The 21,203-nt window shown below is 47.2% G+C and overlaps 1 protein-coding gene and 1 long non-coding RNA gene across 2 annotated transcripts in view; one reads left to right on the top strand and one right to left on the bottom strand.

Moving 5' to 3' along the window:
* PLCG2 (phospholipase C gamma 2) overlaps positions 1-21,203 on the top strand; it is a 138,868-nt gene that overhangs the window by 88,297 nt on the left and 29,368 nt on the right. The window contains exons 18-27 of the mRNA XM_019743719.2: positions 579-779; positions 1,787-1,906; positions 4,464-4,644; positions 6,137-6,208; positions 9,455-9,564; positions 12,736-12,832; positions 14,177-14,243; positions 16,085-16,242; positions 18,946-19,048; positions 20,440-20,649. Coding sequence (XP_019599278.1) covers positions 579-779; positions 1,787-1,906; positions 4,464-4,644; positions 6,137-6,208; positions 9,455-9,564; positions 12,736-12,832; positions 14,177-14,243; positions 16,085-16,242; positions 18,946-19,048; positions 20,440-20,649 — 1,319 coding nt within the window. The remainder of the gene's footprint in view (positions 1-578; positions 780-1,786; positions 1,907-4,463; positions 4,645-6,136; positions 6,209-9,454; positions 9,565-12,735; positions 12,833-14,176; positions 14,244-16,084; positions 16,243-18,945; positions 19,049-20,439; positions 20,650-21,203) is intronic.
* Positions 20,722-21,203, bottom strand: part of LOC109453721 (uncharacterized) — a 39,215-nt gene continuing 38,733 nt past the window's right edge. Inside the window, exon 4 of the long non-coding RNA XR_002138368.2 lies at positions 20,722-20,852. This is a non-coding gene — a long non-coding RNA (uncharacterized LOC109453721). The remainder of the gene's footprint in view (positions 20,853-21,203) is intronic.

The raw sequence follows: 21,203 nt of genomic DNA, 5'->3' as shown, positions 1-21,203 counted from the left end.
TTATGCAAGTCTGTTAGAGGGATCTAAGGTAATGTTGGGGAAGGGACGACTTCCTGAAAGAAGTGGCTTTAAGATGAAACCTGAAGGATAAAAATTATAATAACACCGTACGAGTAATTGTGGTAACACATGCTTACTATGTACCAGGCGGCACATTTTGTGTGTGATCTCATTCAATGTTCAGGACAACTCCATGAGACAGATACAGTTATTATCCTTGTTTGGCCACTAAGATAAGAGAGGACAGGTCATGTTCAAGGTCACTAGCTTGTAAGTGGCACAGTCAGGATTCGAACCTAGGTCACCTGGCTCCAAAGTAGAAGTTATGTAGGTAAAAGGGAGCAAGTGGGTGGAGGAAGTCAGTAGAATGTCCCGGAATCCAGGCCAAAGGGTCAACTTGTGCTAAAGCCCCGGGCCTGTTGTATCAGCAAAGGGACGCCTGTATGGTCACACCTAGTGTCTACCTCTTGGGATCCCTGGCTGCAATTCTGGCCCTGGCCTGTGTTCTCTGATAACGCAGGGTGCAGAAAGGGTCAGCTGGCTTGACTTGGGAACTGATATTGTCCCTCTCCCCGCAGGCGGTCCAACCGGGTTCAGCACTGCCGGATCCGCTCCACCATGGAGGGCGGGACCCTGAAGTACTACCTGACTGACAACCTCATGTTCACCAGCATCTATGCCCTCATCCAGCACTACCGTGAGACGCACCTGCGCTGTGCCGACTTCGAGCTCCGGCTCACTGACCCTGTGCCCAACCCCAACCCCCATGAATCAAAGCCGTACGTGAACCTGGGCTCTCGGGGCAGCAGATCTCAGGCGGCAACGCCATGGGTTTGGTGGAATGCAGACACCCTTGCAGATTGTGTTCACCAATCTGAAAAGCCAGTCTCATGGGTGTGCTGAGACCCAAATTCCCATGTGGCTTACCACCCGGGCCCTCCGGGGTCTCTTAAAGTTCCCAGTGTGGCCACAGTTCCAAATACCTGCTCTCCTTTGCTTTTGCCCACTTTCTCTTTTCTCTCCCTTCCTTTCTGCTATTTTATCTTCATATTCCTGCGTTCCTGGGCCTTGATTTTCCGAGGTTAATTTTGCCCTGGTGATACCTTTCTGCTCATCAAAGCTTATTCCTGTTCTGAAAGCGAACAAGGAAAGAGTAATTGTAAAGGTTTCCCCTTCATTATTTTTTTACCTGGTAAAGTGAGTATCAGTTATGCCTTGCAAAGGGTTAACGCATTCTGGAAACAAAGGAAAAAAGCAAGGTTTTAGCAGAAGGCTGTTAAAATGCACATTTCTGAGAAAGCCAGGTAACAGCAGCTTTATATTTCATTTCTCTTGTCTATATTCATATGGATTGCCTTTTAAAATTTGCTGTTTCACGTCATCTTTACAAGTAACCAAAGAGCAACTAAACAAAACCTGTCTAAAACCCTATTCCCTGTGTTCTGTGCCTCCGGTTTTCTGAGACGCTCTGCAGTGACTTCCTCCCTCTGATGCTGGCTCTTCAGAGTTGGGCCAATGTGTGTGTAAGGGGGTTTGGGGGAGGAAAGATTAGTTGATTTATTCTCTTGTGCTCCAAACAGACCCACGACATGAACATTTCACCCAGACTGTGTATGTCTTGGTGGTCTTGAAAAACTAAGCTGTCTTCAGAGGCGTTTTGGATGGGAGACCCACTGTGTCATTTCCAGTGGTTTCTGGGGCCATATTTCAGGCATCCTCAAGCCCATTGTGTCCTCCTCTGCGGGCAGCCCTCTCACCTGGCCCTTTTCCTGGTTCTGTGCTGCAGGTGGTACTACGATGGGCTGAGCCGTGGAGAAGCGGAGGACATGCTGATGAGGGTTCCCCGAGACGGAGCTTTTCTCATCCGGAAGCGGGAAGGGAGCGACTCCTACGCCATCACCTTCAGGTACATCCACAGGCTGGAGCCTGCTGTATGCTCTCCAGAGGAGGCTTAGGAAGGCCAGGTGTGGAGAGCAAAGGGGGAAGTGCTGGTGGAGGGTTAGCTCACAGTGCCTCTCTCCCTAGGGGGTCAGCAGCAGTGACGACAATAATGATACCAAAAGCAGCCTACACTAACATGTGCTCTCAGTGTGCTGGGCCCTGGTCTGTTTTCTCGAGAGTAATGTCCTATATTAACTCACTTTATCTTCCAACAAGTCTGTGACCATGATGGTTATTTTTCAGAGGAAGAAACAGGCACAGAGAGGTTAAGTAACTGGCTGAAACATGAGCCAGGAAGGAGTGGAGCTGGGATTCGAACTCCAGCAGCCCTGGCAGCCCAGATCAGTGATGTTAGAGATCTGACTTCCTCCCATGTTCACTTGCCACCCAACGCTGCCAGTGGGAAGGCCGTATAGACCAACCATCTAGAGGACTGTGGTTCTGTACTTTAATTCCACCCTAAGACACCTGATTTTTCTGGTTTCCACCAATGACAATTTTGGGAGTGGGGCGGTTCAGACTCAGTTCATCATACTGTCTCTTTGTCTTCCCAGCCCCAGTTTATTCTTGATGATGGTGATAGCTAATGTTTCAGATACTGGGTTGTCTTTGAGACTTCATTTGGTTGAGTCCTTCATTACAGCTGGTGAGATCCAGGTATTACAGATAAGGCAATGGAGGCCCAGAGAGGTTAAGTGACTTATCTAGAGCCACACAGCCTAGTTCTGTGCTGAGTCAGAATTTTAGACTCAGGCCTGTTCACCTCCAAAGTCTGTGCTCTTTCTTCACTGCTTTCCAATCCATGCAAAGAGATGAAGTTTTCTGGGAGTGATGGATGGGAGGTGTCCGTTGGTGGGACCAGGGCTTCCTTGGTGAAGCTAAGACCTCAGGATGTGGCACCCGCTGACATATAGCAACACAGTCCAGGAGACCTGAAGTCATAACTCATACTTCAGCCCTGCTCCTGTTTCCTTCTCTTGCCCAGGGAAGCTTGTTTTAGCTTGCCTTTGTTTATATTTTCCTAAGCATTCATGCATTGAGTACCCTCTGGGTGCTGGATACATTGCATGGGGCTTGCCCTGGGTAACCTAATACTTGCCAGGAGACGGGAGCTTTGAATCCCCAGCACTGCTGGGAAATCCCCGGGAAACTGAGGCTCAGAGAAGTTACCAGAACCTGACCCATGCTCTTAATATCCCAGAGCCACCCTGCCCTAGGGGGCTTTTGTAAAAAGCTTTAAAATGAATTTTTAATTGTATAAATATAGTCTCCTTATAAAAAAATGAAGACATTGCATTGAAGACTAAAGCCCCTTGTGGCCCTACTCATCTTAGTTCTTATCTTGTAGAAAGTAGTTTTCTCACTGTTATCTCCATCGAGACTTAAAAAAAAATATTTATATACATATGTATATACCTGTGGAAAATATATAGTGCCATTTTGTGTGTGGGTAATCTGTTCTAGTTTTAAAAAATACAAATGGAATCATACTATAGTTTCATTCTGCAGCTTGTTCTTCCACTCAGCAGTATTTCTTTTTCTTTTTTAAAAAATTTAATTTATTAAAGTAACTCTGCAAAGGGCTATGAAAGCAGAAGTCTTCCAGCAATTTTTACTGGGCTTTTTGAAGAAATGGCTTAAACAGGACATGTGTTTTAAAACCATAAAAGGTGTCTCTCCGGTGCAACATTTTAAAAAGATGAGTGGTTCGCCCGTAGTAACTGTGCTGTTAGACAGTTTTAATGAAAAGATGCTCTTGGCTGTAAAGTTAAGGTCAAAACTTATTTTCCCAAATGTTTCTATTCTTACTGATGAAAGCTAGTAAAACTGAGGAGCCTGTTCTATTTTGGATTTTTTTCTGCCTCTTGTTTCAAATGGGTGAGGAAATAAAAGACTTGTTTCCTTTTGGGGAAAAGAAAATTCCACTGTTGCATTAGTCGGTCCATTTTTAGATATGATTTAAGGATTTGGGCACCAAGTCCCTGAGTTCTAGAGCAGAGACTGGTAAATGTTTTCTGTAAAGGACCAGAGGATAAATATTTTAGACCTTGCAGACCATGTGATCTCTGTTGCAACTACTTGGCTCTGCCTTTGTAGAGTGAATGCAGCCACAAGCAATACATAAACAAATGAATGTGGCCATGTTTCAATAAAACTTTATTTACAAAAATGGGGGGTAGGCCAGATTTGGCCTGTGGGCCATAGTTTGCCGACCCTGACCTGGACATTAGGGTATTTCCCCAAAAGTCAAGTCCTATAGTTGGGGAGGCGTGGAAGGGCAAGATGAACTAGCTGTTGAATCACTCCCCAGTATTTGTTCTGAGGTACAGGCTCCTAGGCTCCTCTGTATCTGTTTTGAAAAGACCCACATCATTGTATTCCATAGGAGCGCTACATCCTTTTATGACCTGGTCCCCTAAGGATGGACAACTAGGTTATTTCTAAGAGGCAGGGATTATATAGCAGTTGTCTGGCTGCCAGGATCTCGGTGTGTCAGCCCAGTGTGGTCTTCCCCGCTCCAGGGCCAGGGGCAAGGTGAAGCACTGTCGCATCAACCGGGACGGCCGGCACTTCGTGCTGGGGACCTCTGCCTACTTCGAGAGCCTGGTGGAGCTCGTCAGTTACTATGAGAAGCATGCGCTCTACCGAAAAATGAGACTGCGCTACCCTGTGACCCCTGAGCTCCTGGAACGCTACAATATGGTATGCGGTTGACTCACTAGTGATTTGGTAGAATAGCTTGTCTGAGGTTCTAGTTCATCTCTTTATTCAGCAAACTTTTACCGAGCACTTAACCATGTATCTGATACCCTGAAGATACAAAATTGAACACAGTGGACAAAGACCCTGCCCTCATGCTGGTTGCAGTCTAGTGTGGGGAAGACAGATAATAAATGAGATGAATGAAAAAAAAATACAGATCAAATGCCAGCTGGTGATAAGTGCTATGGAGAAAAACAAACTGGGAAGGTGGACAAGTGGATGGGGAAGTGGTTGCCATTCTCAAAGGTGGTCTGGGAAGATGTCACTGAGAAGGAGACATTTGAGCAGACACTAGTGGAGGTGAAGGAATGGGTCATGCTGCTTTGTAGAGCAAGAAGGAACAGCAAGTGCAAAGGTCCTGAGGTCAGGGTGTGCCTGGAGGCACAGAGAAGAAGCCGGTGTGGCTGGAATTGAGTGAGCCAGGGTAAGGGTAGAACTTAATAAGGATGGGGATTGATAGAGGGCTGCAGGTATAGGGCCACTGTAAGACACTTGCTTTGATCCTGAGCAATTGGAAGGTTCTGAGCAGAAAAGAGACTTGATCTGATCACCATGTCTCAGTTGCTATCCAGTGCATTTATTAACTTACTGAAAAAAGATTTATTGTGTACCTACCATGTGCCAGGAACAGTTCTAGATACTGGGAGTATGGTAGAACAAGTCTGCACTTAGGAAATTTAGGTTTTAGGTAGGGGAACTGGATAATGTGTAATCACATAAATAAGATGCCTTCAGGCAGTGTGAATTACAATCAAAGAAAATCAGATAGGATGGTGCCACAAGGGATGGGCGTTACATTAGATTGAGGTGTGGGAGGTCAGAGAAGTCCTCCTGCAGAGGGTTTAATGTGAGCTGAAACCTAGGAGAGGGAGTGAATTGGCCATGGCTGCTGGGAAGGAAGCCAATTCTAGGTGGGGGAGCAGCCACAGCACGCCCTGAGCTGACTCTGAGGGACAGAATGGTGGCCAGTGTGGCTGGAGCCCAGTGAGGAGAGACAGAGGGCAGGATGGGTCTTCAGTGTGTGCAGTAAATGTTTAACCAGCTCTCTGAGGAAAGAAGCCCTGGTCTGTGGCATTTGCCAATTTCCATGGTGTAAATACTTCCACGGTGGCCAGTTACAAGCTACTGACACTAAAGGCAGGTCAGGAAGAGACATCATAATGGGCTCTAGCACAGTCAGGGTTTGTGTTTTTACAAAGGAGCACAGTGCCTGACGCATAGTAGGCCAGGATAGGGGACTTTCTTGTTTTGGGGTAAAGTTTCCAAGTTTTGGGGAACTTCTTGATAGCTCCTCACTGTCTCTATGCACAAGGCATGAGTACACTGTGACATTTCAACTCTTTGACCCAGGAGGACCTGGAATCCTCGTTCAATTTAAGGGTTGTCTCAGGAGCATGGATGTTTCCATTTATTTTTCTTTATTCTTTTTCAGGAAAGAGATATAAACTCCCTGTATGACGTCAGCAGAATGTATGTGGATCCCAGTGAAATCAATCCTTCTATGGTACAGTGCCAACCTTTAATTCACACTATTTTCTGGTCCCCAGATTGACATGGAATCCACCCCTCCCTTCATCCCCCCGTCACCGCTACTCCTGGTCATACATTTTGGAAAACTTGGCCAAAAAAAAAAATTTTTCTTTTCTTTTTTAGAAGAAATGATGATTGACAATATGACATCTAGTTTCAGGGAAGAGGTTAATAGAAATCCATCCAAATGCAACTATGCCTTGCTAAAATTCTGAGGTTTGATGAACCACCTTTGGGCCAGACGGCTTCTAATTAAAAGTCTTTCAAATGTCTCTTGCTCACCGACTGAGTTGGTAGCGTTTATAAATTCCGTTTGTTTCACTGACCTCCTTGTAGTGTGAACGCTATCTCGTATTCCCACCCTGGCTGTTGTGTAATTTCCTGCAGAGAGGGATGGATTTTATTCTTAGCCCCCAGCTCCTCCTGGCTCTGGTTTCATCTCACATTTAGTTTGAGCCTGCAGAGGAAGAATGATGCGAAGTTTCTGTTTGGGGGGCTGTCTGGCACGTGATTAGTGTACAGTTCTTGATTAGGAAGTGGCCCCACTGGTGGGCTCTGTAGAAGTCCAGATACTTATATCTTTTCCTTTTTTAAAACTTATAATCCTTGGCCAAAGCACATCCCTTTCAGCAAAAAATAAAGTCTCAAAAAGTTGTAAGCGAATGGAGCTGTGTGCAAAATGTGTTAGGGGACTAAGCTTAATTGTAAAAGCTTTTATTAGAAGTGACAGATGCTTTGGAAATGAGAATGACATGGCCTCATGTCAGCTAGATGTCAGGGGGTGGTGAAGACCACAGTAAGCTGAGGAACACACAGCTTGTCTCAAGGGCAGCCACTCCCCGTGAACAGGAGCAGGCCAGGCCTGATTTCTCAAGACAAGCCAATAATCTAGATGTTTTATGTGAAATCTCCCCATACTTAAATCCTGGCAACTGAACCAAGTTGTAGAGAAACATCTTCCCATACCAGGTGAGCCATGTAAAACACGACTGCCTGATAAAATTGATCACAAGTTGCCCAACTGGGGTGAATGCCTTGAAATAAAATCATCACTTGTATGATGATTGAAAAATGATACAACAATTAAAAAACCCACTTTGGGAAAACAAGAAATATCACCAGTCCTAGTCTCACCACCCTAACGTGGTAGGTGTCTACATTTTGGGGTGTTCTGTCTCCTCTGGTCTTCACCTGCATGTATTTTACTGTCACTACCAACTGCACCTGCCGGTTCTGCTTTGTTTGCTTGCCACTTGGCCATGTGTGGGCTTCTCCACACTGCTTATCTTTTTAATGACCATTTTTGTTTAACCTGGTAGGCCAACTGATTTAGATGAAATACATGGCTTGGAATTTTAACTTAAAAAAAGAATGTTTTCAATGCTGCAGAATATTCTGTGTGGCTGCACCAGTTTCACTATGTCCCCATCAGTAGCCATTTGGGTCATTTCTGGCTTTCGCTCTTCTAGTTAACCCTAAAATGAACTTCTCCATGTGTGAGGCTTTGGGCATTTTTTGCATTATTTCCTTTGGATGAGTTGTTACAACTGGAATGACTGGATCAATAATAGGTAACATATCGATGATCACTCATCAAACAATGTTTAAGCACTTGATAGCTCATTAATCTTCACAAAAGCCCCATGCAATGGATACTAGTTTTTTTTGTGCCCATTGTACAGATGAGGAAACTGAGGCACATAGAGGTTGAATAATTGCTGAGGTCACATAGCTAGGAAGGCTTTTGTGCTAAGAGTGATGTGTGTGCTCTTAGCCACTTTTCATTGCCACATGTCTACTTGGTCATCTGATGGATGGCTTGCTTCTTTGTAGTTCATGAAGGACCATCTATCAGGCTGGAGACTTGCTCCCTATGGAAGCCATTATATGGTGCTACTATCTCTACCATTGGCTATATTTTCCTTGTGGCCTTCGAGCCTGGCAGTGACTTGTGGAGTTTCATGGGGAAAGATGTGGCTCTGATCCTTATGTCCACCCTGAAAGCAAGACGTGCTGGTAGAGCAGGCTCCGTTTGCAGGTGGGGGAAATAAGGCCAGGAGACCTAGTTAGCCTCTGGTTGGAGGTTCCTATGGCAGAGCTTGCAGAACCCAGTTTAGATCGCTTCTTAAGGAACATCATGAGCTATGGCAGTAACTCACATTAACTGATCCATCTCTGAGCTGAGCCACTTACCAGCTGGTTAACCTTGGGTAAGATACTTCATCTCTCTGTACTTCGGTTTCCTCATCTATAAAATGAGCATATAATACTGCTCCCTACCTGTTAGGGTTGTGGGGAGGATTAAAGGAGATACTATAGGTAAAAAGCCTAGAGTAGTGCTTTGACTATAGAAAGTTCCTAAGAAATGCTAGATATTGTCATTTTTATCATGGCGTGCCTTATCTCATTTAATAGTCTCAACAACTCTGTGAAGCATGTAACGTTTTAATTCCCATTTTACAGATGGGGAAACTGAGGCTTGGGAGAGCCTCAAGGTTATATAATAGCAAGGGACAGAGCAATAACTTGAACCCACATATTTGCCTCCATAGCCTGTGCTCTGAGGAGCAGTTTTCCTGGATTCCTTATAAAACCCATTCCCATTTCCTTGGGTAAAGGGAGGGGAAAATTGCTATCTAAGCAGGTTTGACAATTTCAGAGGTTTTTCCCATTAATATTTGCTTGCTGTGTGGGTGTTCATTTTGCCATAGGTTTATGCTTGACAAACAGCAGGCATTAAAGCAAATTCATTGCAGACAATTTTTATCCTGAGTAAGTGCCGGCTTGCTTGTTCCTGCCAATGCAGAGACCACCTTTTGGTGAATATAATGGAGAAGTACCTCAGTTAAGCTTGCAAAATGTCAGTGTTCTGTAGAAGTTCATTTAGGGGACTGGTGACCTTGGTAAAATACTGGCGAGGCCCAGCATGGCCAGGGAGTGTTGAGCTTGAACTTCTGGGAGGGTTGTTCAGCATGGGCACTGAGGACTTCAGAAGTGGTGATGTGGCTGACAAGGTCAGTCCCCATCTTCACTCCCTGGAGACTTTTGGGACTTATGCCTCCTTTGCAATGCCACAACTTCGCCAGCAGATGGCACTGTAACCTTGGAATGAAGCCTCCCACTTCCTAATGAGAAGAACCAAATGTGCCAGGGAATGCAGCCACCTCCCCCTGCTCTCGTCCGCCCGGCCTGACCTTTTCCTTCTTGTTTTCCCTGAAAGCCTCAGAGAACCGTGAAAGCTCTGTATGACTACAAAGCCAAGCAGAGTGATGAGCTGAGCTTCTGCCGTGGTGCCCTCATTCACAACGTCTCCAAGGAGCCCGGGGGCTGGTAAGGCTGAGCCGCTTAGTAGATGAACTTGACTGGTCCCCTCTTGGTAGTGAGACTCAAGTGCTGTCTGAGCTATGACCCCTTTTATCTGCATTCTGAGCTAGCTTTCATCTGTGGTACCTTCTCTGGGAAGTGGCTTGATGCATGCGTGCTCTATTCGGAAAAGTGGATAAACAACGGTAATAATTATCATATCATATCACATCATATTATATATTATTTTAATTGTAATAGCAGCTATCATTTATTGAGATCTTACTGTGTGCCATGCATTATGCTAATTGCTTTCATATGTCATCTAACCAAATCCGCATTCTAAACCTGTGGAGTTAGGACTATGACCTATGGAGTACCTTACGGACGCGGCAAATGAGGCTTTCCAAAATTGCACAACTACTAATAGCACAGGCTCTTCCAGACACAAGCCTGTGCGTTATTTTAAATTCAAATGTTTATGTTATGGCTTAGTCCTGTGCCCTGTGCAATAGTCCCATCCTTGGATTGAAGAGGGCACACTTTTTAGACCAAAAGTACCTAGGTGTGCTAGGGTTTAGTTACCTCTAACCCCTTTTCACCTAGGAAGAAAAATTTGCTGCCCATCCATAGGTCCCAGGGCAGGTGGTTTTGTGGGATGATTTCTACCTTAGACCAATAAAAACTCGTTCATAACCATGAGCACTGGCAGAGACACAAGTATCCCACAATGCCCACATCTCTTCCTCCCACAAGATAGCTGGGCTTGACCTAGAAATCTGAATAGCAGCTCAAATTGAGCACCTCTGTGTCAAGCACCATTTTAAACACTTATTTCAATACCTAATTTAATCCACACAATGACCCGATAAGGTTCTTTCTTTTATTATCTGCATTTTACAGGCAAGGAAACGGAGACACAGAGAAGTACAGTAACTTGTCCAGGGCCACACAGCAGGCTGAGATTTGAAGCCAGGCCTTCTGACTCCAGAGCCCACACTCTTAACCTTAACTCATATACTAGGTCTAGAGGTTTTCAAAGTCGTTTTTTTTTTTTTTAATTTGGAGAACCCCCTCTTTCCAAGCCAGTTCTTACCAGGATTCCCAGAGTCAGACACAGGTAACAGCGGAGTGTTTTGCTGAACCTGGAGTGGGGGCCTGGAGCTCCTGTCTGGCCTCCCTGCTAACATCTGCCCTTCCCGCTGCAGCCCCCAGAGCTCCCCCTCACATGTTCCCAGCCCCAGCTTGCCAACCACAGTGTTACCCATCTGCTTTTCCCTTAGATAGAGGTCTGAATTTTTCCAAAGTCTGTCCACCCTGTGTGGCATAGCCAGAATCAGCGTCTCCCCCAGGCCCCAGTGCCCCCTCATTGTGCTGTTGTACCCTGCCTCTGTTGAGGTTCCATTTCTATGCAGGTGACTGACTTAGGGTGTTGTGGGTAGAGCCCAGGTAATTAGTCCAAATCACACACTTTCCCATGTGTGCCTCATCCCTTTCCACACCTCCAATGTGGCGTTCTCCAAATGTCCCAGTCTCTTGTATTGAGATGAAATAATAGACTGGTATAAAGGGCTTTGGTGGGAGACCGTGGGCAAACTGCCCAGCTGAGGTTCACCCATTTCTCATGCTCTCTCTGGTGGCAATAGTGCCACCTAGTGGGATGCCTGCATCACACCACCTTTTTCTTTGCATCCTCCCTAACTGGTTCCAGTATAGCTATGGGGGACCAAATAAGTTTTGTCTAAACTAGGAGGCATCTGAGAGGGAAGGGAATGCTCTTGTTAATAACGACGCCTGGACAGCAGGCACAGACCACTCAATTCTGGGCAAACAGTGCATACAGTCACCTGAAGACAGCCAGCCTTGGCCTGAGATGGGGCTGGAGAAATGAAGGTGACAGGGTGCGAAAATGGCTTACAGCTGGTGAGCCCGTATTTCCACCAGGCCACGGGACAGTCGGTCCTTTGCCTGCTTAGTCGGGTCAGTAAACATTAGTGAAGTGCAGATGTGATAAGCTTTAGAAAGGTGTCACATCGTACACCTTTGAGAAAGGTATAAATTAACAGCAAGGTGCAGGGTGTTCCGACAGCTGTGGGCACGATGCCACAGCAACACAGAAGAAGTGTTCAGCCTAGGTGGCAGTCAGGGACACGCCTGGAAGAGACACCTCTGAGCTGAGTCTTCAATTGTTAGTAGGAGCAAGCTGAATACAAAGGGTATGGACTAAAGCATGGAAACTGGGCAGCATGGTGGGGGGGCGCCATGGGGGTGTGTGTGACAGGTTGCCTGGAAGGAATGTCTGAGTCATGGAGAGGCGGGAGTTTTGGTCTGAGAGTCCCTGGGGTCAGACCGTATAGGCTCTGATAGCCAGGCTAAAGAGTCTAGGCTTGCTTCTGAAGGCCTCGGGAGCTGTCAGCTGTGGTGTGGTCAGAGACGCATTCTGGAAAGCGCCCCTGGCTGCAGAAAGGGGTCCACACGAGAAGTTGTGCCCGGGTGCTGGACTTGGGATTAGAATCTTAGAGGTGCCCACTGTGTAGTGGAGTTGAGACACATACACAGATCAATTATGTCCCATGTTATCAGTGCCATTGCAGAGGTGGGAAGAAGGTCCCAGGCAGTATTTTAGCTGAACAACAAGAACTAACACCGCTGAGCACTTACTATGTACTAGGTGCGGTTTAAAGCTCTCAGCATGTGTTAACCCCTGCAGTCCCAATCAATCCCGCTGGAAGAGGCACTAGGATTATTCCCATTTTACAGACAGAGAGTCCAGGCCACACAGTGCTCATGGAACTGGTGGTAGAACTGGAATTTGATTCCAGGCTCTCTGGCTCCGGAACCTTCTTTATCCCACCATTGTCTCTAAACTCACGGCCCTCCTTGAAATGCAATTGCACCAGCTTCAGATTAGAGGTTGTGCCTTTTGTGGCTTCTGATGTCCGTGTAAAGCATGGAAACTTGTGACTTTTGATGTCTTTGACCAAGCATTAGGATCATGGGCTGAGGACTTCCCCCTCATCACTCATTGCTGATAAAAAAGCAGAGCATCCCTTTGAAATGTTCTGTTGTCCCGGCTAATGACTACCTCCTCCGCTCACTTGCTGTCTTTCCCCCACCAGCAGCGGGGCTCTAACGAGCAGTGATGGATTATTAACACTGCTGAGGGGAGGCCCTCTGATGCCCTCTCTTTGCATCTAGGTGGAAAGGAGACTATGGAACCAGAATCCAACAGTACTTCCCGTCGAATTACGTCGAGGACACTTCTACAGTCGATGTGGAGGAACTGGAGAAGCAGGTAAGGCTCCATCAGCTGGTGCTGTTCTTCAGGGAATCCACGGAACCATCTCAGTGGGCACATAGCACACGCACTGCTGCGTGGTCTCCTTAGAGCTCTGGAACAGGGACAACAGAGTGACGTGGAAATTAGGAGTGTTCCCCCGAGCTATTGTGGGCAAAAGTCACTGGGACAAGCCGTTATGTTTTCATCAGGTTGTGCTGGGCTGGAAGGCTTTGAATATGCAGGAGAATTCCCTCTGGAGTGAAAAATGGCCAAATGGGGAATTTGTCCTTTGCTTAAAGCAGCTTGCAAATGAAACACATTTAGCTTGGCCAGCCAGACATTCAGAACGTGCTTGGTGTGAATAAGCAAGCGGGCCTAAGTAGAAGGTGAGTTGAGGCCCTCCTGGTGACATTGCAAACCTGGTTTCCATGCCCTACCTCCTCTTGCCCAGAAAGAGCAAAGAATAGCCACTTTGAGTGGGACAGCATTGTACTAGGGAGGAACTCTGTAATAAGGACTTTAAGGTCCTATTTGACCCCAAGGAATTTTCTAAGGGAGTTGAGACAATCTGGGAAGGCTGCATGGAGGAAGGGGGATTTGAGCTTTAAAAGTCAAGTTAGAGATCAATAGCAAGAGACGGGCAGGAGGGAATTCCAAGTGGGAGGCATAGCTTAAGCAAAGGTAGGGACGCAGTTGTGTTCAGTGTGTTCAACCTGAGGGAGAGACGTGACCCCCGCCTCCCTCACTGTGTCTGTTTGTGGTGCCCCTTCCCATGTAATCAGCATTGTCCTAGTGGAGGGATGGGGGAATACAAGTGATGGCCAGATGCACCGTTCTGCCTCCTCTCCTGAGACCAAGATATTTCCCATCTTACCTGGACCCTGGGAGGGTCCAGTGGGTAGAGGTAGAGCTGGAAGGCTAACCAAGGCCTTAACGCCAGATCACAGAGCGTAGGTGCCGATCCCACAGGACATGGGGCATCGTAGAGGGTTCTTGAGCTGGGCTTTAGGAGTCCAGAGAGTCCCATTTCATCATCATGTCAGAATAAAGGATCTAGTATGTTTTTGAAATCAGATCCATGGGAATGCTTCAAAACCTGTTCTAGAAAATCACAAGGCAGATTTTTATGGATTGGAAAAATGAGACGCTGAACCTGCCGGCACCTGCTCACTGCTCGGTCCGTATCAGCAACACACTTCATTATGTAGCTCTCTCCCTCTGGATGTCTCCTGTAATGAAAATGCATTTTAAACAGTTCCATAGGCAGTGTCTCTGCTAAGCGGTGTGCTTTGGAAACTGGTTGTCTTTTGTGATTATTCCTGTTAAGATTAACGTGAGTTATGTCTTGTTTCTTCACAGATTATTGAAGACAATCCTTTAGGGTCTCTTTGCAGAGGAATATTAGATCTCAACACCTATAACGTTGGTACGTGCACACGTGGTCTTAGCCTGGATTCCCACCCAGATGCCCCACTGCCTGGCCTCAGAACTGCCCCAGGCAAGGAGGAGGTGGCGGTCACTGGTCCTTCTAGCCTTGATTTGGATGCTGAAGCCAAGTTGTGGGCCAGGCTGGTCACTGATTACAATGTTCCGTCTGCTCTTAATATCTGTAAAGTCCTAACACAGTCACCATGTGCAGAGTAAGTGCTAGACAAATGTTAGATGTTATTCCCAACGTCATTTCAGAGATACTCCTGGGTTTCCCATGCCTTTCTAAGAGGAGCTGGGCTGTAGGCTGGGCTGCGATGGAACACAGAGTTGGGAGTGTCCAGTTCTAAGCCTAGCTCTGCCTCTCAGTTGCTATGAGACCCTGGGCCTTGTCATTTCTCTCTGAACTTCCGCTTCCTGGCTGCTCCGCTGGGCCTGCCCTCATTGAAGTCTGGTGCAAGGGAGGAGTGAATGCATGGCCCTGGGCATGCAGGCTTATACACCGGTGGCAGGGCTGTGATTTATATGGAACTTTCTGAGCCTCCACCATGCCTGCTTTTAAGTAAGGATATAGTAGCTTGCATATGAAGGGACAGAAGGCAATTAGGAGAACATTCTGGGCAAGAGACCTCAACAGCTTCCTTTTCTGGGCAGTCCATGTTTCCACAACAGGCCTCCACGTTCCCTACAGTTCATCAGTCCATTTAGCTGGACTTCATCCCTCCAAGGCCCTCAGTGGGGAGGCCTGAGCATGGTCCCTGCAGGGCGAGGAACTTTCTGCTTCTAGTGACAGTGCTTTGCTTTCTCCATCTAGTATCTGTTTTTTTTTCTTTTTCTTTTTTCTTCCTGACAACAATCCAACAGGGTAGGTAGGAGAGGGATTCTTTGTCCCAGTTAACAGATGAGAAAACCAAGCTCCTAAGTGACCACAAGCCCTGCCTGATGTCCCCAGGTGGGTAAATTGACAAGCTGGAACTCACTTGTGTTGCTCTTTGTATTGTCTCCTGTACCGTGTTGGCAAAGCACAGACGCATGGCTTAGTGGTTACGAATAGGGAACTCAGCTTTGCCATTACTAGGTATGGGACCTTCCATGTGTTACTTTCCCTCAACGAGTCTCTGTTTGCTCTCCTGTAAAATGGGCACGACAAGAGTAGCATGCCTAAAAGTTTATGATAAGGATTAAATAAGATACAGTGCATGTCATCTGCTTTGTATATTGCCCGGCACATAAGAGCTCAGAGATCTTAGTAAATGATGTTATTTGGCAGATAATTTCTCCCGTCATAGCCTTAATTTTCTTATCTAGAAAACACTTCCTCTGCAGAGAGAATCTATTCCATGCCTCTAGCTTCGGGTGGCTGCGGGCCATCCTTGGTGTTCCTGGCGTGGGGCGGCATCCCTCTGATCTCTCCCTCTGTCTTTAATGGCCTTCCTTGTGTCTGTGTCTCAAATTTCCCTCTCCTTCCTCTGAGAAGGACACTAGTTGTTGGAGGTAGGGTCCACCCTAAATCCAGGGATGATCTCATCCTGAGATTCTTAAGTACATCTGCAAAGACCCTATTTCCGACTAAGGCCGCATTCATAGGTACCAGGAGTCAGAACGCAGACATATCGTTTTGGCGAATACTACCCAGGCTGCTGCACACCTTAAGCAGTAACGTGTGTAAAGACTCTAGACACTGCCTGATACAAAGCAGATGTTCCAGTCAATGCTGACCATGATGACAGCAGTGGTGGTTGGGTTGGTTTCATGACAGAAGTGGCTCAGGCAGCGTGAAGTCTGGTCTTTGTGGTTTTCTAACCGGCTGATCAGGACTTTGATTATTCTCTCCCAAAGTGAAAGCCCCACACGGGAAAAACCAGAAGTCTTTTGTCTTTATCCTGGAGCCCAAGAAGCAGGGTGACCCTCCAGTGGAGTTTGCCACGGACAAGGTGGAGGAGCTCTTCGAGTGGTTTCAGAGCATTCGGGAGATCACCTGGAAGATTGACACCAAGGTAGGCCCTTTGCTTACCTGGGCTCAGGTGGGCCTGGTATGCTCAGGTCTCTGGCACTCTGCTGAGATGTGGATGGATCTGGGCAGCAGGAAGAGCAGGCCCAGGGACCCCAGAGAATTCACGGAGGTGATGCGATGGGTTCAGACAACACCTCCAATCATTTTGAAGAGGAAGTGGATATTGGATGTCCCCCCTGGGAAGCTGGGTTGAGTGTGAATGGTCAGAAGGCTCAGAGTATAGTGATTCCAGATATTTGGGGCTGTATCTTGGCAAGAAAGTTTGGCCTTCCTTATTTTGAGTGTTTTCTTATCTCTAAATATTGTTGAAAGCAGGCTGGATCCTTTCCACAGTGAGCATTCACTGGGCTCACCTCCCTGGACCCACAGTGGGCCCTGGGAATACTGTGATTGACAGGACCCCATTCTTTCCCTTCAGAAGTTTGTGTTCCTGTGGAGGAACTTCCGCTCTAGAAGGGAATAAAATTTCCAGGGTTATCCTGACTAGAGCATTAGTGTTTGGCTGGAAGTGTTTTGAGAAGGATGAGGTTCTGGGTAAGAATGGGAGGTTTGGAACTAGGCATACTGGAGTTTGCATCCCGGCAGGGCTGGATCCTGGGCATGTACCCAAACTTCTCGGGGCCTCAGTTTCCTTGTCTGCAAAATGGGGAGCCAAGTACCTCACTCAAAAGATGAAGTGAGGATGAAATGGGACAAAGCATGAAAACTGCTGGGCTTGGTGCCTGGCACACAGCAAAGGCTCAGTTCACAAAGGTATTTAATCATCACGTTGTCACTGTACCAGGAGGACATGGGGAAATGTAAGGTACATCTGCCCTTTCTTGCGGCCGTACAACTGGGAAGACATTCTAGGGTCTCCCATCTACTCACTTGCTTCTAAGACAGGTCTTGACCCACAGGACTGATGGATGTTGAAGCTTTCCCAGGACCCCTTGGGCCCTTCCACCTCTCGTTATAGTTTATGAGTCTTCCCTCCTTCAGTGTTCTTGGAGGGTCAGCTGCCATCAGCTTGGTCTTCCCTTCTCTCTGGGGTGCCTCACCTCTTGGCCAGTCTCTGGTTACTGTGTCTCACCCTTTGAACATCCTGGAGTGAAGTTCCACTTTTTTAGAAGACTTTCTGCAGCGGGCTGGTGGGACGAACAAGCACCCTCCCTGCCAGGGCCTGCCGTTTTTCCTGTCCCAGAGTCTAGTCAGAGACCTCTCAGGTGGGTCCTCATTCTTCCCAAGGCTTCCACACCATCACCAGTCCCATGGGATGAAACCATGAACTTGTGGCCCACAGGCTGTTTGCTCCCACTTTTCCTAATGGGAGCATCTCATCTGCTATCTCGGGCCTCCGGTGCAGTACTGCTCTGAGGCACAAGGGGGCGCCACCGTCCCAAGGTTCATTTGAAAGATCGTTTCTCCCATCTCCTCATTGCCCAGTTGAACAGTTGTCATGATATGTATGGCACCATTTGCCAGCATGTGACCCTCCTCAGCATATGCTAGTAATTGTGATTCTGGGCCCCTTTCGCTGAGAATGGAGAAAAACACCAGGGAGGAAGCCCTTTGCAACTATTCTCCATAGACTTTTTTCTGAGGCCCCCGAACCTCTCCTGAGCGTGGGCCGAGTGTGGGGCTCAGAGTGGTACAGGCATGGTGATGATACTGTCTTCCTGGTCCATCCTGGCTCTCCACTTCTCTTCATGGAGAAAAATGTGACATCCCTTGAGGGTTTCCTGCTCCTTTCTCTCCTACCTGAAGGCTTCTGAAATTAAGCTTAGGTGTTGAAGGCAACGAGTCTGTCTTTGATCTACATTCCTCTTTAATTGGTTTTTACATTTGCTAAGATTTCATGAGAAAAATTTTAAAGTCTTATTATACAGAAGATGCCAAGAAAATGTATATGCACCTTGGGATGAAAACTTCCCATTTTGCTGTTTTAAGAATGTGCCAAGTGCTTGTTCTGCTAACTCCTGTCTCACGTGCACATTGTTCGGTAGACTGATGGAAATGGATTTGACAGCGGTTCCTCCAAGCGGAAATGGTTCCCAAGTCCCTGGCACGTAGCCTGGGCCCTGGGGAACCCCTGGGATGGAGCCGTGATGGGGGGAAGTCAGAGGTAGAAGGAGGCGGTGCACGTTGTAGAGAAGAGGGATGCAGGACACAGCAAGTTATGATGACAGGGATGCTTTGGTCCACAGAGCCCAGGAGGACATGAGGTCATGCGGTTGGAGAACTAGAATGGATGAACTATAAGAGTGTCGTTTTAGGGGAAGGGATAGGGCAGGAAGCCTAGAGCTGAGGGTTAAGGAGAGTGGGGTGCTGGACAGACACCAAGCCTGGTGGAAACCACTTGGTCAAGAATTTCGGCAGGAAGAGAAGGAAAGAGAAGAGGGGTAGGGGAAAGGAAAACATCCAACGACAGAGGGTGCCCCAAAAAATGTATACACATTTTAAGAAAGGAAAAAACTGTGTCAATATTGTAATACTATATACCGATAACCAAAGATGAATCCAAGTCATATATATACATTTTTTTGGCACCCCTCGTATATTAAAGATCTGAGCATGTGGGAGGGAGGGCCAAGAGGAGAGGACGGGACTCAGAGGGATGGAAAAGGCCTGCCAGGTGAGCAAGGAGGATGGGATTTCTCAGGTGCTGGCTTGAGCGCTGAAACTAAAGATGGTTGGCCCCAAACAGGAGAACAACATGAAGTACTGGGAGAAGAACCAGTCAATCGCCATCGAGCTCTCGGACCTGGTTGTCTACTGCAAACCAACCAGCAAGACCAAGGACAATTTAGGTACTGTCTCCCATGACTCTCTCTCCTGACACGGTGAAAACTCTGGTTTCCTTTTGTGTCACAGGGCACAGTGAGTGTGGTCCCTACTCGTTCTTAACTGCTCTAGGCTGAACCTCTCCTTGAGTGTATCCTTAGCACCAGGGTGCTGATGAAACAGGCTCTGTGGTGTCTTCAGGAAAAGCCTCTCATAGGGTGAATTCGTTTCCTATTGCTCTGTTACAAGTTACTACAAACTTGGTGGCTGAAATCAACATATTTATTCTCTCATAGTCCTGGAGGCCAGAAGGCTGAAATCAGGGTATTGGCAGATTTTAGCCACTCCCTCCAGGGGCTGTAGGGGAGAATCTGTTCCTTGCTCTGGTGGCTGCGTCACATGGCCTTCTCTTCTATGTAGTCAAATCTCTCTCTACCTCCCTATTATAAGGACCCTGTGGTTACATTTAGGTCCTGGCTAATCTCCCCATTTTAAGCTCCTTAATTTAAGCACATCTGAAAAGTCTCTTTTGCCACACAAAACTACATATTGACAGGTTTCAGGGATCAGGACCCGGATATCTTTGGGGGCCATGATTCAAACAGAAGGATTAAAACATAATCTTCTACCAAATTCTCTGAAGTATACAGTTCTTTGATCTAATAATGATCCTGTTCACATTTTCTTCCCCCTTTCTTTGAGCCTTTTGAGCAACTCCTATCTTTGATCTCACGAATCTGTGATTCCAGGACAAGGCCAGCGAAACAGTACTAAACCCCAGAGTTAATGGTCCCCGGGCACCTCCACATGCAGGGAGAGGAGCCAGGGTCTGCAGGTTGGGGGCCTGTCCCACCACAGCCCGATGTGAAGAAGCAAAGCTTCACCCAAGCAAAGAATTGTTTGCATGTTCCCAACCCTCTCCTCCCACTCATTCTCCCTCTCCCCTCTCACATCCCTTCCTGCGGGCTATTGATTCTGCCTCCACCCAGAGCTTGGCTCACTCATCTGTGTTTACAACATCTGTCATGAGGAAGCCAGATGTGCGTCTGGTCCTTCACTCCTAAGATCTCCTCCTACCTGCTGATCCCTGAGGCCATTCCCCCACCCTCCCCTCTTCTACAGTTGTACCACTTTTGTGTTTTCTTGTGTAAGGCTGTTGCTAGTTTTAAACAAAAAAGAAAATGACAGTAATCCAGACACAAAGGCTGTGGGAAGATTGGGCCCTTTTAATATCTGGGATTCGCAAAGGGCGGGAGCCCGTAGCAGCCCCAATTATGACAACATCATCAGAACCATGTGCCTGTCTTGTCAAGGACAGACATTCCTGGTTTCATGGTCCAACCTGCTCCTCCAGCCTTTGCCTTGAGACTGTGCGTGAGATGCAGAATAAATGGTGACTCCTTCTCTGTGTGTGCAGAAAACCCCGACTTCCGAGAAATCCGCTCCTTTGTGGAGACCAAGGCTGACAGCGTCGTCAGACAGAAACCCATCGAGCTCCTGAAGTACAATCAAAAGGGCCTGACCCGCGTTTACCCCAAGGGACAGAGGGTAGACTCCTCCAACTACGATCCCTTCCGCCTCTGGCTCTGTGGCTCCCAAATGGTGGCGCTCAATTTCCAGACTGCAGGTAAAGGGGGACTGAAGGTGGCCAGCAAATCCAAGATGGTGACAGTGCTGTGCCAGGCACAGTCTGCTGGGGCCACCAGTGGGACATAGCGTCCTGGAACGTTTGATTTGTCTTAGGAACTGGTTCAATCAACACACTAGTGAGAGGCCCATCAGTTGAATGGAGTGGTGAAGGGGCTTGATGGGGACGCCTGACAGCCGGCCCTGTGATGGCGAGAGACAGACACTGAGTTAGTCTGGTTTAAGAGAGAAAGGAAATGTATTAGCTAGTGTAAAAAAGGATAGGAGTTGCGCCAGCTTCAGGCACAACTGGATCCAGGTGTTCAGTGGCTTTGCTCAGCACGCTTTCCTCTTGTTCTGCCTCATCTCTCTTTGAAGTCTTCACTCTCAGACTCTCTTCCAGACATATTCACATGCTGGGAGAAACCAACATGCAAAACTCTTTTACACAAATGGTAGCTTAAGTCACGGTGTTTTGCACTTTTGTTATTTAAGCCTCTTTGGGGGATCCGTTCATCAGTAGTGTCCTTTCTATTATTTTTATGCCTGCAGAGG

The sequence above is a fragment of the Rhinolophus sinicus genome, linkage group LG11 (assembly GCF_036562045.2).
Source record: "Rhinolophus sinicus isolate RSC01 linkage group LG11, ASM3656204v1, whole genome shotgun sequence".
NCBI lineage: Eukaryota > Metazoa > Chordata > Mammalia > Chiroptera > Rhinolophidae > Rhinolophus > Rhinolophus sinicus.
This window is presented reverse-complemented; position numbering and strand designations above follow the sequence as displayed.